The sequence below is a fragment of the Eulemur rufifrons genome, chromosome 19 (assembly GCF_041146395.1).
Source record: "Eulemur rufifrons isolate Redbay chromosome 19, OSU_ERuf_1, whole genome shotgun sequence".
NCBI lineage: Eukaryota > Metazoa > Chordata > Mammalia > Primates > Lemuridae > Eulemur > Eulemur rufifrons.
The window spans coordinates 57,311,951-57,327,190 of NC_091001.1; the positions used below are offsets into that span (position 1 = coordinate 57,311,951).

General features: G+C 45.2%; 1 protein-coding gene and 1 pseudogene across 1 annotated transcript in view; one reads left to right on the top strand and one right to left on the bottom strand.

Annotated features, from left to right (window-relative positions):
• Window positions 1-421: 421 nt before the first annotated feature.
• On the bottom strand, window positions 422-1,360 carry LOC138399466 (heterogeneous nuclear ribonucleoprotein A1-like; annotated as a pseudogene).
• Window positions 1,361-3,926: 2,566 nt separating this feature from the next.
• Window positions 3,927-15,240, top strand: part of SLC4A5 (solute carrier family 4 member 5) — a 69,079-nt gene continuing 57,765 nt past the window's right edge. Inside the window, exons 1-2 of the mRNA XM_069494425.1 lie at window positions 3,927-4,005; window positions 9,866-10,057. Of these exons, the coding sequence (XP_069350526.1) occupies window positions 3,927-4,005; window positions 9,866-10,057 (271 nt within the window). The remainder of the gene's footprint in view (window positions 4,006-9,865; window positions 10,058-15,240) is intronic.

A 15,240-nucleotide genomic window follows, 5' to 3' on the forward strand; every position in this document is an offset into this window, starting at 1 on the left:
TATTATGACTATGTAAATATTGCTTACAGTTGAGTATAGTGTGCCATGATTACATTTCCCTTTTATGACTTTTTTTTTTGTAAAAAAAAAAAGACAAATTTATTCAGCCTCATGATCAGACTATTAAATTTTGCAATCAACAACATGGGTGCAAAAAAATCTATATTAAAACACTTTATTGAAATGCTTTATGCTTTCCACAGAACAGAAACAAAAATAACCTGTTATACAATCAGTCGCAAATACAAGCCTCAGGTTTTTTGCCCACACACATGAATACTGTCTAAAACATGACTTCTTTGTAGCAGCTAGGCCCTGCCACCACTGTGCTTGGCTGAGTTCACAAATCTGTTGTAACCTGTAGCATCCCTGTTACTTCTCTGGCTCTCCTCTTCCACTACGCTTTGTTTCCTGGCAGTAATTAAAACCTGCCACTGCCATTGCTACTGCTGCTACTGGAACTGCCACAGCCACCTTAGTTTGGCAAAGTATTTGTCTCCACAACTGTAGGGGCCAGAGCTTCTGCCTCCAAAGTTTCCTCCCTTCATGGGTCCAAAATTTGAAGATTGATTGTTATAATTGCCAGAATCATTGTAGCTTTCACAGCCTCCAAAATTTCTTGCATCATTACCAAATCCATTGTAGCCATCCCCACTGCCACCATATCCAGCACCACCACGGCTGCCACCAACGCCACCATGACCACTGACATCCCCTCCACGACCACCGCCGTTTCCAGAGCATCGTTGACATCACTGGCTGGGTGAAGCACCAGCCATCTCCTGCTTCACCAGGGCTTTCCTTACTTCACAGCTGCGACCCTTCATAGGGTGGTATTTCTGCATGACAGTCTTGTCCCCAGAGTCTTGGTCATCAAAGGTTACAAAAGCAAAGCCCCTCTTCTTGCCACTGCCTCGGTCAGTCATGATTTCAAATTACTTCAATTTTCTCATACTGTTCAAAATAGCCTCTTAGGTGGTACTCTTCAGTGCCTTCTTAATGCCACCAACAAAGATCTTTTTCACAGTTAAGTGGTCTTTGAGAATCTTCTCTGGAGACAGCTCTCTTTGGTTCCACAACTCTTCAGTCTACCTAGTGTGACTTCACATTCTGGGCTCACCCACCTCCTCCGCAGTGGCACATGTGACAAAGCCAAAGCCCTCGGCGTGCTTGATGCTTTACCACACAGCCTGAGCGTTCCCCATCTCTCAGAATGGCTTCTCAGACTCTCATCAGCTGTTTCAAAGCTCAGCCCTCTGAAGAAGAGCTTCCACAGCTGTCCGGGCTCTTTAGGAGACTGACTTAGACATGATGGCAGTAGGAAGAGACACTTTAACGATGCTTCCTCCAAAGCATCCATGGGCAGAAAGGAGTAGGCTAATAAACCGATCTCTAACTTTATTCTTGACAGAGCTTTGTCCTCTCAAAACAGGCAAACACATCAAGACCATTTCCCAGATCTAGGTTTCTTCTTGGAGCTGTCCTGTCCCAGGACTGCTCTAAGATGAGCTCCTTGCTTTGAGAGCTGCTGCTGCGTAGCCCTTCTCCTGGGATATTCCTTTGTCAGTGTTTTGTGGCGAACCCCCTTTCCCAGAGTGACATTCCTTTCTTAGTGCTCTTGCATCTGCCTAGAGTTCCTCCTTCAATCACTAATGGTAAAAAGGTGCATAGGAGGTAAACTTTTGAGACATTTATGGCTGAAAATGTCCTTATTCTACCCTCATATTTGTTTGATAGCTTGATTGGTACTGGAATTCTAGGTTGGAAATGAATTTTTCTCACTTTTGGAGGCATGACTCCATTGTCTTGAGGCTTCCTCTGTAGCTGTTGAGAAATCTGATGCCAATTCTTGTGTCTGATTCTTTGCAGGGGACTTATTTTTTTCTTCTGGGAGCTTTTAAGATCTGTTATCCATGATGTTCTTACACTTCATGATTATGTGACTTGGAATAGACTTTTTAAAAATTCATTTTCATGAGCCCTGAGCACGCCCTTTCTATCAGGAAATTGAAATAATCCTTCAGTTCTGGGAAATGTTCTCATGTTATTCCCTTGATAATTTCTCTCCACTATTGTTTTTTAATCTCTGTTTTGGGACTCCTATAACTTTGATGTTTGGGCTTCCTGGATTGATCTTCTAATTTCCTTGTTTTGTCCTACTATTTTTTAAAATCTCTTTTTGTTTGTGTTCTGTTATCTGACATATTCCTTCAACTTTATGTTCCAACTCTTCTGTTGAAGTTTTTCTTCTAGCATATTTTTAATTTCCAGGAGTTCTTTCTTATTCTTTGTAAGTTTATAGGTTTCTTTACAGGTTTATAGCATTACTTTTGGCTTTATTTTTAGTTATGAATACAATGTTTTTTCTTGTCTTTGTTGTGATTTTCTTTGATCTGGTCTTGATCTCTCTCTCTCTCTGGAGAGTGGCCATAAGCCAAGATAGCCACTTTCTAGGACAGCCATGACTGGGAGGTAAGTTCTGATGTGTTGTTAGGTGAGGCACAATGAAAAGGTGAAACCAAAATACATGAAACAGAAGAAATTTATTAATTATAGGTCCCAGAGAAGTTAGAGGTTACTGAGGGGGGATGATAGGAAGGCAGGAGGCAGCAGGGAGCTCATCCAGTGAGTAGGGAAAGAGGGGGAGATGGAGTGAGGAGCGAGAGAGAGAAAGAGAGAGAGGACCTGGGGGAATATGTCTTTATTAAGTTCCATGGCATTAGCGTTATTCCTTAGGCTTTCCACAGAGGCTGTGGATTAGCTAGTTTAAAGAAAACATAAGCAAAGGAGAAGCTTGTTCACATTGCCTCTGTTGTTGACCATTAGGTTTTATCCTGGTGCTCTTTTCCTCCTTCCCTATTTGTTTTGGTGTCTGTCGTTCTGGTGATTCTCAGCTGGCTGTTCCTATTTTGGAGAGGAGCTACCAAACAGCTGCCATGCAGCCGGGCTGGATTTGTTAATGATAGACTTACAGTGGGCAATTGGATGGCGCTCTCTGTTGTGTTAGAGGTCCCCCACCTGTTAGACTGTGTGAGCTGTCCCTTCTCCCGTCCGGAGGGCCTGAGCTTCCTTAGTGTTCCAGGAGCCAAATAGGCAGAGGGCTGAGGACTAACGGCCTTTACTTAAATCCTTTTGTTTCCTCAGCAAAATTACTCCTTTTTGCATTCAGCTATCCGGGGTCTTCTGGTTTAACCCCTCCATCTTCTGGGGTAGGAGGGGCACTATGGGAGATGGGAGCCTGGGAGAGAGATCTGAGGATGTAAACAGCTCCCCTGGGTTCAGCCCCACCCTGCATCCTGGCCTTCACATGTACCTACTGCCTCTGATTTCTTCTTTTTCCTATTTTTGGAACCATTTTGCCTAAGTAGAACCTATCTAATCCTTGAATGCTAAGATAAAACCTTTTAAAAAACTATTCTATAATTTCTAATCATGGGCTTAATAGGAAACCATAATGGAAATTTGGTTTATATATGTAAACCACAAAAGCATAATAAATTTAACTTAAAAAAAAAAAATAGAGACAGGGTCTCACTGTGTTGCCCAGGCTGGTCTCAAACTTCTGGCCTCAAGCAATTCCCCTCTCAGCCTCCCAAAGTGCTAGGATTACAGGCATGAGCCCCTGCACCCAGCCAACATAATAAATTTATAAAGACTTTCCCATGGCCTATATATATGCTCTTTGTAAATATTCTATTTGTATTTGAAAGAGAGGTGTGTTCTCTATTTTTTGGAAATTATATATACACACACACACACACACACACACACACAATTCTTCTATTTGTTTATATGTCCTTTTACCTTAATTTTTTTCATCTGATTAAGGTCTCCCATGTGGTTGTGGATTTGATCATCTGTCCTTGAAATCCTACCCCTTTTAACGTACACATTTTGAGGCTGTGTTTCTCTTTTACTTTATAGTGATGAAGGTGAAGGAGGAGAAGGCTGGGGTGGGAAAGCTGGACCCTACTAACTACAGGAGGAGATATCTGGATCAGAAAGGTAAGGGCACTTTGAGGACTTGATGTAATTCCCAGAAGGGACTGAAAATTCTTTGGGGGTCCTTAAAACAGCCTTACTAGCTGGAGAATCTGGGGAGCTGTTCTCTTTTCCGGACTCACCTACAGCATCCCCTCAAAGCTTCATTGTGTCCTAAAGGGACCATGTGGTCAGGCTGTAGACAGGAAACTGTCACTTTCCCTGTGTGGATTGGGGCATAACTTCCCCAACACAAAATTAAACTCACTTAATTTTACAAAATCTACAAACCATAATAAATACTAAACATTAACATTTTATAGACTCTGAAACTGGCAGCCCAGTTAAAATCAGTGCAAGAGGGTATTGAGGGCTAGGCGCTATGGCTCACACCTGTAATCCTAGCACTCTGGAGGCCAAGGCAGGAGGATTGCTTGAGGTCAGGAGTTTGAGACCAGCCTGAGCAAGAGCGAGACCTCGTCTCTACTAAATATATGTATATAAACAAAACAGAAAACCAAAGGAAAAAGCACCACATTGGGGGGCAGGTGGAAAAATAAAAAAACAAAAACAAATAAACAAAATAAACAAACAAAAACACCACATTTACAGAGGAACAAGGGCAAGAATTACATCAGACTTCTTGTCAGAAACCATGCAAACAAGAAGATGGTGAAGTGAAATATTTAATTGGTTGAAAAAAGAAAAAAGCCACCAACTTAAAACTTTTTATCCAATGAAATTGTCCTTCAAAAGTGAAGGAGAAATAAAGACTTTCTCAGACAAACAAAAACTGAGAGAATTTGTTGCCAGTAGACCTGCCTTGCAAGAAATGTTAAAAGAAGTTCTTCAGAGAGACGGAAAATGATACAGGTCAAAAGTCATGCGTACAGAAAGAAAGAACATAAGAGAAGGAATACATAAAGATAAAATATAATCTCTATTCTTATTATTCCTATCTAATTTAGCATGTAACTGTTCAGAGTAATAATAGCAACAATGTATTGGGTGATACTACCGTATAGATAAGTGAGATTAATAGAAGCAATGTTATAAGGTATGGGAGGGAGAAATTGTGAGTAACACCTTATACTGTGTTATAAGGTACCTGCATTATTCAAGAAACAATATGTTGTTATTTCAAGTGGACTTAGATTAGTTGTAAATGTATATTGCAAACTCTAGGGCAACCACTAGAAGAATGTTTTTTAAGAAGTATAATTGATATGCTAAGAGAGGAAAGAAAACGGAATCATATAAAATGCTCAGTTAAAACCAACGAGGAGCTGGGCACGGTGGCACAAGCCTGTAATCCCAGCTACTGGGGAGGTTGAGGCAGGAGGATTGTTTGAGCCCAGGAGTTTGAAGCTAGCCTGGACAGCATAGTGAGATCCCATCTCTAAAAAAAAAAAAAAAGAAAGAAAACAAAGAACAAAAGCAATGAACACGAAACAATTGCAAACTTGGTCAATATTGATACAATGATATCAATCATCACTTTAAATATGAATAGTCTAAATATATCAATTAAAAGACAGAAGGTGTCAGAGTGGATCAAAAAACAAGACCCAATTGTATGATGAGAAAACCCCATTAAATATAAAGACATAGATTAAAACTAAAGGAATAGAGAAAGATATATCATGCTGACACTAATCAAAAGAAAGTAGGAATAGCTATCTTAATTTCAAATAAAGAATAATTCAGAACAAAAAAAAACTCTTTTACTGGGCTAAGTGGGGGCATTACATAATGATAAAGGGGTCAATTCTCCAGGAAAACATAATAATCCTTAACATGTACACACCTAATGACAGATCAGTAAAATACAGGAGTCAAAAACTGACAGAACTGCAAGAAGAATGGACAAATCAACAATTATAGTTGACTTTAATGCTCATCTATCAGTAACTGACAGGTCCAGCAGGCAGAAAAATCAGTAAAGACATAGTTGAACTGAACAACACATTACTCAACTGGATTTAATTGACATTAATAGACTATTTCATCCAACAACAGCAGAATGCGCATTCTTCTCAAGCTCATATGGGACATTCACCAAGATAGAGACCACATCCTGGGCCATAAAACACATCTGAACAAACTGAAAAGAATATAAGTCACACAAAGTATATTCTAGCACCACAATGGAATTAAACTAGAAATCAGTAACAGAAGGCCGGGCGCGGTGGCTCACGCCTGTAATCCTAGCACTCTGGGAGGCCGAGGTGGGCGGATCGTTTGAGCTCAGAAGTTCGAGACCAGCCTGAGCAAGAGCGAGACCCCATCTCTACTAAAAATAGAAAGAAATTATATAGACAGCTAAATATATATATAGAAAAAATTAGCCAGGCATGGTGGCGCATGCCTGTAGTCCCAGCTACTCGGGAGGCTGAGGCAGTAGGATCACTTGAGTCCAGGAGTTTGAGGTTGCTGTGAGCTAGGCTAACGCCATGGCACTCACTCTAGCCTGGGCAACAGAGTGAGACTCTGTCTCAAAAAAAAAAAAAAAAAAAGAAATCAGTAACAGAAAGGTAGCTGGATTGCAAACTATGCATCTGACAAAAGACTAAAGTCCGGAATCTACAAGGAACTCAAACGACTCAACAATAACAACAACAAAATAACTCATTAAAAAGTGAACAATGAGCATGAGACATTTTTTTTTAAAGAGACACACAAATGGCCAATAAATATATGAAAAAAGTGCTCAACATCACTAATCATCAGAGAAATGCAAATTAAAATCACAATGAAACACCATCTTACACCAGTCAGAATGACTATTATTAAAAAGTAAAACAACAACAACAAAAAAAAAACCCCAAAAAACAAACAAACAACAACAACAAAAAAAAAACAGATGCTGGCCAGGATGCAGAAAAAAGGGAACACTTATACACTGTTGGTGGAAATGTAGATTAGTACAACCTCTATGGAAAACAGTATGGAGTTGGGCACAATGGTTCACACCTGTAATCCTAACATTTTGAGAGGCCGAAGTGGGAGGATCATATGAGCACAGGAGTCCAAAACCAGCCTGAGTAATATAACGAGACCCCATCTCTAAAAAAAAAAAATTTAAATTATCTGAGTGTGAATATGCATGGTAGTGCATGCCTATAGTTCCACCTACTCAGGAGGCTGAGGCAGGAGGATCACTTGAGCCCAGGAGTTTGAGGTTACAGTGAGCTGTGGTGATGCCACTGCACTCTAGCTTGGGCAACAAAGTGAGACCCTATCTCAAAAAAAATAACAAACAAAAAAAAAACACACCACCAAAAACAAACAAACAAATAAAAACCAACCAAACAAAAACCAATATGGAGATTTCTCAAAGAACTAAAAATACAGCTACCAATTTGATCCAGCGATCCCACTACTGGGTATCTACCAAAAGGAAAAGAAATCATTACATCAAAAAGATACCTGCACTTGTATGTTTATTGCATCACTATTCACAATAGCTAAGAAATGGAATCAACCTAAGTGTCCATAAATGGATGATTGGATAAAGAAAATGTGGTATATATACACCATAGAATACTACTCAACCATAAAAAAGAATGAAATCATGTCTTTCGCAGTGACATGAAACTGGAGGCCATTATCTTAAGTGAAATAACTCAGAAACTGGAAGCCAAATACCACATGTTAACACTTATAAATGGTAACTAACTTATGTGTACACATGAACATAGAGAATGGAATAATAGACACTGGAGACTCAGAAAGGTGGGTGGGTGGGGGGCACGAGAGATGAGAACTTACTTAGTGGGTACAATGTACTCTATTTGAGTGATGGCTACACTAAAACCCCAGACTTTACCACTACATAATATATCCATGTAACAAAACTACACTTATACCTCCGAATCTAGAAGAAAAAAAAAACCTCAATAAAAATAAAAAAGGAAAATAACTAGAAAATCCCAAAATATTTAGCGACTAAACAATATACTTCTAAGTAACACACAAGTCAAAGAAGAAATCTTAAGAGAAATTTTAAAATATTTTGGACTAGATAAAAATGAAAATTCTAGGCTGGGCGCGGTGGCTCACGCCTGTAATCCTAGCACTCTGGGAGGCCGAGGCGGGCAGACCGTTTGAGCTCAGGAGTTCAAGACCAACCTGAGCAACAGCGAGACCCCGTCTCTACTAAAAATAGAAAGAAATTATCTGGCCAACTAAACATATATATAGAAAAAATTAGCTGGGCATGGTGGCGCATGCCTGTAGTCCCAGCTACTCGGGAGGCTGAGGCAGGAGGATCACTTAAGCCCAGGAGTTTGAGGTTTCTGTGAGCTAGGCTGACGCCACGGCACTCACTCTAGCCTGGGCAACAGAGTGAGACTCTGTCTCAAAAAAAAAAAAAAAAAAACCCTGACAAAACCAAATGCTGAGGAGGACGCAGAGCAACAGAAATATTCTTCCATTGCTGGTGAGAATGTAAATGGTATAATCATTTTGGAAGACAGTTTAGCAGTTTCTTACAAAGCTAAACACAGTCTTGCTATCCGAACCAGCAATGGTGTTCCTAGGTATTTACCCAGTTGAGTTGAAAATCATGTCCACGTAGAAGCCTGCATATGAATGTTTATAGCTCCTTTATTCATAATCACCAAAAACCGAAAGCCTCTAAAAGAGGAGCGTGGATAAACAAACTATGGTACAACCATACAATGGCATTTATTCAGAGATGAAAAGAAATGAGCTATTAAGCCATGAAAACACATGGAGGAAACTTAAATGCATATTGCTAATTGAAAGAGCCAGTATGAAAAGGGCGTCATACTTCATGATTCCAATTCTATGACATTTTGGAAAAGGCAAAATTATGGGTCTAGTAAGTAAAAAGTGGTCAGGGGAAGGAAGGAGAGGGATGAATAGATGAAACACAGAAGCTATTTAGGGTAGTGAAACTGTTCTATGTGATACAGTAATTGTTGATGCATGTTATTATGTATTTGTCAAAACCCATGGAAGTAGCTATAGAACAGGAAGAGTGAACCTTAATGTAAACTATAGACTATAGTTAATAATAATGTATCAATATTGGTTCATCACCTGTAACAAATGTACCGCTAATGCAAGATGTTAATAATGGGAGACTGTAGGAGTGGAGTGGGGAGAGGTACATTGAACTCTACGAACTATCTGCTCAATTATTCTGTAAATCTAAAATGTACTAGGAAATATATCAATTATTTAAAAAATTGTTGGTCTACTGTAGACGACACATGTTAAACTGGTAACAGTGTCCTTCCTGAGAGCTGAGGACATTCCAGCTGCCTCTGTGAGCACAGACCAGTGGGGCTTCGTATGTTACCCAGGATTACATACCAGGCTTTTTAGTGGAATTCTGAATTAGGGTTCTTGGTAACTCTAGTTCTTGAAAATTTTATTTTATAAATTCAGCTTTAAGAAACTCCTAATAACTCATTTTTCTGATAAGTAGTTTTCTGGTGAGTGCTATTGTTAGTAAAAATGGCACTCAGTGGAAATGCATACGCCTTTCCCATAACAGATAGGACTTGGTATTTTGAGCTACATCTGTGACCCACCGAGGGACTGTCTCCTGGGCCATGTGTCACAAGCCATATCTAGTAATCACTGCTCTGGACAAGCAAGACTGGGGAGATGAGAGTTCTGCTCATTCCAACAGATTTCTAATTACAGTGTCGATGGTATCCCTTCCAACAACTGTTGAGTTGGTTCAGAAACGGAATTCTGTCCACCCCATGCCTTGGGCAGTGGCCCAGCCCAGCACCCCGTGTCTTCCATTTTGTTTCTGGGGCCCCATTTCTGTAACTGGTGGCTATGATGGAAAAAATGTCAATTTTCAGTAACTCTGCCTCCTCCCTCTTTTGTGCTGTGCCCACAGACTGCCCTTCTATCCACATTGGGTTTCCAGTTCCCAGTTACCCGCAAAGAAAAAGTGACCAGAAGGGACATCTTTCAGGCCTGCAAAACGTCCGCTGGGGCCTGCGGCCGGACAAGCCACAGCAGGAGCTGACTGGCCCAGGCAGCCAGGCCAGCAGCCGGGACAGCAGCGTGGATCTCATCAGCAGGACTCGTGAGTTCCCTGAGGGCCGCGTTCGGGGGAACCTTACTGCTGGGGGTCCAGGCAGGAGGGGGATGCTCTGGAGAATGCGGGTAACACCCCACGTGGCTAAAAGGACTAAAATGGACTCCAGCCTCCTCCCCCATGTTCTGGGGGAGGTCCATGCCTTTGCCTAAATGTCTGTGGATTTCCAGAGGCTTCTGGTCTCTGTGTTGCTCTGGCTCCAAGCCCCTGCAGACCAATGCTCTTGGTCTCGCTCACCGTCCGTATCTGTCCTCTGCTTTCACCTCTGGGCCAGCTCAGGCGTGAGTTCTGTCCTGTCGTTTCCTCAACATTGGTCATTTAAGGCACATGTGTGAACAGCAGGCTTTGTAGAAGGTTCAGAACCCTGAGGCGGGAGGCGGTTACCTTGCAGAGATATACAATTTTTTAAATGAGATATTAGGTACCTCTGTTCTTGTAAATTCTCTGGCCAGCTTCCTCTGCAGTCCCAGCCTCCCATCCCCAACCACCCTCACTGTCTCCCCCAAGTCTCCTTCCATCTTTCCACTGCTCAGCTTCTGCACTCCCGTCCTCAGCTGTCCCCAGCACACACACTCCCTCCCCCACTTCATCTGGCACATCAGTTTTCCTCTGTCCCTGCCACTCACCTTGGCTCAGGGCCTGTTTTCACACAACTAAAGACACATAATGTGTTGAACTAAACACAGGGACTCTCCCTAAGTCTAGCCCTTTTGAAGCATAGAACTGAAAGAGGCCTGGAAGTTTCCTTCTCTCCCTTCCCCCTCCCCACTGGCCTCTGTAAGAGGAAGGAGGCAGGATCAAGATTCCGCTTGTGGGGTGTGGGGGGGGGACGTTGCATGTGGTGGTGGCTCATGCCTGTAAGCTGGGGTGGGAGGATCCAGGATGGCTTGAGCTTAGGAGTTCCAGACTGGCCTGAGCAAGAATGAGACCCCATCTCTACTAAAAATAGAAAAAATTAGCCAGGCATTGTGGCACATGCCTGTAGTCCTAGCTACTCAGGAGGCTGAGGCAGGAGGATCGCTTGAGCCCAGGAGTTTGAGGTTGCTGTGAGCTAGGCTGACGCCACGGCACTCTGGACAACAGAGTGAGACTGTCTCAAAAAAAAAAAAAAAAAAAAAGAGCAAAGGAGTTTCTCACAGTCCCAAAGCAGAACGAAAAGCCAGGCTCAAGTGGTGGGCGCAGCACCCTCCGGTCCGCTCTCTGGGTCTGCGGGCCTCCCCCGCTGCCTCCCTCTGGTCTGCTTGCTCTCTCTCTGCAGCGCAGCCCTGTCTGCCTCCCTGTGCGCTGCTTCCAGCTTACATGTTCTCTCTCCCAGAGACCACCACGAAAGGCCCAGGGGCCCGGCTCATGTTACATAAATATGGTTGCCAGGGGGTCTTCCTTGTGGGCGTGGGGGACATGGTCTGGGCAGACATTCCAAAGCCACCTACTGCAGGAGGGGTTCCCATAAACACAACAAATGGCAGATCCTCTCCTCTTCCTCTCTCAGAGAGCACATTTGGGGTTTGTGTGCAGCCCATGAACTTCATCGCCTGTGAAACTAGGACTTGGGGTCCCCTCTCAAAGACCCACTTCACACAATCGGCAAGAATGACTTTGGCACCCTCAGGTTCCATCTCCCACTCCCCGGTACTCAGAGGCTCCCTCGGCTCCAGCCCCAGCCCCATTTCCTTGTTCTTGGCCCCCTTCTTGCTGAGGCTGGTCCCGCTGGGAGCTGACCAGTCGGATGCCCGGATAGTATGCATTGGGTGCCCTGCTGTGAACTCCGCATCGGCCGGACTGACCTCGCAAAGCTGACTGTCCACAATTCAGTGGGGAGCCTACAAGGGAGAGAATCTCTGAAAGGACTTGCCTGGTGCTGATGACCACAGGACCCAGTCCTGCTGCTGCCGTCCCCAGGGTCACAAATGCCTCCCGGGTCTTCACCAAGAGTTGCGGTCCACACTGCTTCCGGTTTGCAGTCCACTAGATCATTTTGTGCTTCGCTCACCTGACAACCGGTCAGTCCCCACCCAGCAGGAGCACGGCCGGGTGCTGCCATGCTGTGCCTCCTGAGGCTGGTCTCTCCCTGCAGCTGCCGTCGACTCCAGTCCTACTATGTGACTTGCTGGTCGCTGTTGAACAGAGGGGCTAGCACCTGAGGCATTTCTCCTTCTGCGGATTAACTTCTGACAAGCCCCAGAGAAACCCTGATCCGATAGCCCAGTGTGTGGTGAACTGTCCCTTCTGTGGGCAGGAGGGTGGGGCAGAGAGAGGGGAGGGGCCGGGGGGAGAGGCCCGGGAGGAGCTCAGGTTTGGAAGCTGAGAAAGATTGAGCCCTTGGACTGTTTGGAGGGGACAGGCTGGTGACTGGATGACCAGTAGTAAGGGAGGAAGTGTCACACCTGCTGGCAACAACAGTAATAGCAATATCACGTACTGAGCGACTGGTGTACCCCAAGCACTGTGCCAGCCACAATCCAGTAAGGCAGGTGTGATCACTCCCACCTCGTAGATGAGGAAACCAAGGGTCAGAGAGCTTGAAGCCGCGCCGACGTCCCACTGCAGTCGTCAGCAGAGTCGGGAGCTGAGCCCAGGTCTGCACGGCTAAAGCACCTCATGAATAAGCAGAGTCTACCTGGCGTCCTGGGCAATCTGTCTTTGGGAGTTGAGGCCACCCACAGGTGTGGCCTGCTGTGGCTGCTCAGCAAGAGCTGGGTCGACCTCAGCCACAGTGAACATGAGCTGCAGGGCCTGCGACCCGCAGCCGGGGCCGGCCACTCGCTGCCCTGCCCTGCTGAGGAGTCCACAGAGCCGAGGACTCCAGGAATGCCCTCTGCAGGGGTCCATGTGATCCTGGTGTTTCCTTGGAGCCCCTGACCCTCTGCTTCTGTTTTCTCAGCTTGAAAATGAGCATCCTTGATCCTCGAGCCTCGGGTAGGAAAGTGTGACCCGTGGAGCCAGCCGATGGGGCAACAGGGGGAGGATGTCAGGAGCTGTCGGCCCTCCCCGGGCTCTGCTAACCTGGGGACCTTCCATGAGTAACCCAGGTCTTGGTTTTCTCAACCGTGAAATGAGGGGCTTGGACTGGACCATCACTAAGCTCCCTCCCAGCTCTAAGACGTCGTGAATTCAGGGCTTGTAGCTCCTTGGAACAGCTGCCACTCAGTGACCTCTAATCAACCTTGGCACATTCTAAGTACTCGGTAAGCACTTCTTGAACCAAACCCAGGAGATTAGGAGTTTCTCAGAAGAGGAAAATAATTCCCCAGTGGGTTCACCACACACCCTGAGGTGACCAGGTCCCACTGTCCACAGGCTCTCAGAAAACACCCAGAGTGCTGACACTTGGCACTTTTCTTAGGTGTGGATGAGCAGGAAGAGGATCAGGACTTTGGGTTTAAAGTCAGGGAAGGAGAGAAACCAGCTACATGGCACATTACTGACCTGCCATTGCTTGCTGCGAAATGTGAGACCCCACAGCCAACACCCCCCTCCAACAACCCTACCTCCACCCTGGTGGGGCTGTGTGGAGGGAAGGACGTGGCCCTGCCAGGCCACTTTCCAGCCAGCCCACCTGCTGTGAAGGCTCAAAGGAGACCCCAGGGAGTCTCAGGGCAAATCCTACCTCTGCCTTCATAAAGGGGCCTGAGGAGAGGGCCCTGGGCTCTCCTAGAGCCCCCCGCACGCAGCAAGGCAGTGCCAATAGCCGGGGATCCCAGGCAGGAGGGGGTAAAGGGGCAGTCTGGCCAGTCCTCTCACAGGTCCTCAGCTGCCACCGTCCCTGCCGCGAGGGAGACCCTGCTGCCTGCTGGAGCCACCGGCCTTCTCTCTCCAGCACACCTGACTTCTCTCTCTCTCCTCTCTCCCCCCTCTCTCACACTCACAGTGTCTTCCGCTCACTCTCACTATGGTTTTGCTCTCTCACACACACAATTTTGCACAATCTCTCTCACACCACATCTCTATCCCCTCTACATGTAGCCTTCCCTCTCCACCGCCCCAGTCTGTCACACATTCCTTCTCTCCTGCTCTCTCTCTCCCCCACCCCTTCTCCTCTCCCCACACCTCCCCTGGTGCTTAACTGGAAACAAAAGTGAGTTTGTTGTGTTGGACGAGGACTTGTGGCAGCAGCAGCCAGGACGGCAGCAGCAGAAGCAGGCTGGGGCCAGAGGCAGCGCCGATAGCCGGGGACCCCAGCGCTCAGCTATTCCAGGGAGCAGGTAATGCCCCGCAGGGCTGGTTCAGGCCCCTGCTCTCTGCCCTGTCTCCTCTCTCCGTGGCTATTGCATTTATTTGCCTCCTTACCTGGCCTTGGAGGGGGAAGGGGATTCAGACCTATGGAATGGTAGGCACAGGGCCCAGGGAGAGGCATGCCCTCCTCATCAGAGAACCGCATGTGGTCTGCCTTGCAGGGTGGGTGGCTGGTGAGGGACATGCCAGAACCCAGAATGCTGCGTTAGGTCCAGGTCACAAGGGATATTTTGAGCCATGTCACTGACCCTAGACTTTAGGCAATAGAAAGCATTTGAAAGTTTTTCACCTGTAGAGTAACAAGGTCAAATCTGCATTTTATTTTATTTTTATTTTTAGAGACAAGATCTCACTCTGTTGCCCAGGCTGGAGTGCAGTGGACAGATTATAGCTCACTGCAGCCTCTAACTCCAGGGCTTAAGCGATCCTCCTGCCTCAGCCTCCTGAGTGAATAGCTGGGACTATAGGCATGAATCACCGTACCTGGCTAATTTTTAAAATATTTTGTAGAGATGAGGGTCCCGCTCTGTTGCCCAGGCTGGCAAATCTGCATTTTAAAAGAGTAGTTATTGAGCTCTGATCCCACAGAGGATTGGTGTGGCCCCTCAGAATCAAGCAGTCATAGCCTTCTCAATTTAAAGAAAAAATAAGATTATTTACTCAATTGTTGGTTTTACTTCTACAAAATTTCCTTAAACATTCAGTGTCTGTAAGCAAATGTCAGCAACCAATAAGCCAATGAAAAAGATATAAAAGTATTAGAAAAATTCAGAAATACAATCCATTTAAATAAAAGGTCCATTGAACTACACATAAATTAATAGTATTTCCTACTAGTAAAAGTATTTGCGACCCACGTGCACAATATTTTCTGGTGCTGTTCAAAGAGCACCATGACTCCCAGGAGTCCACCACGTGAACAGGTGTGAAATGTTTTA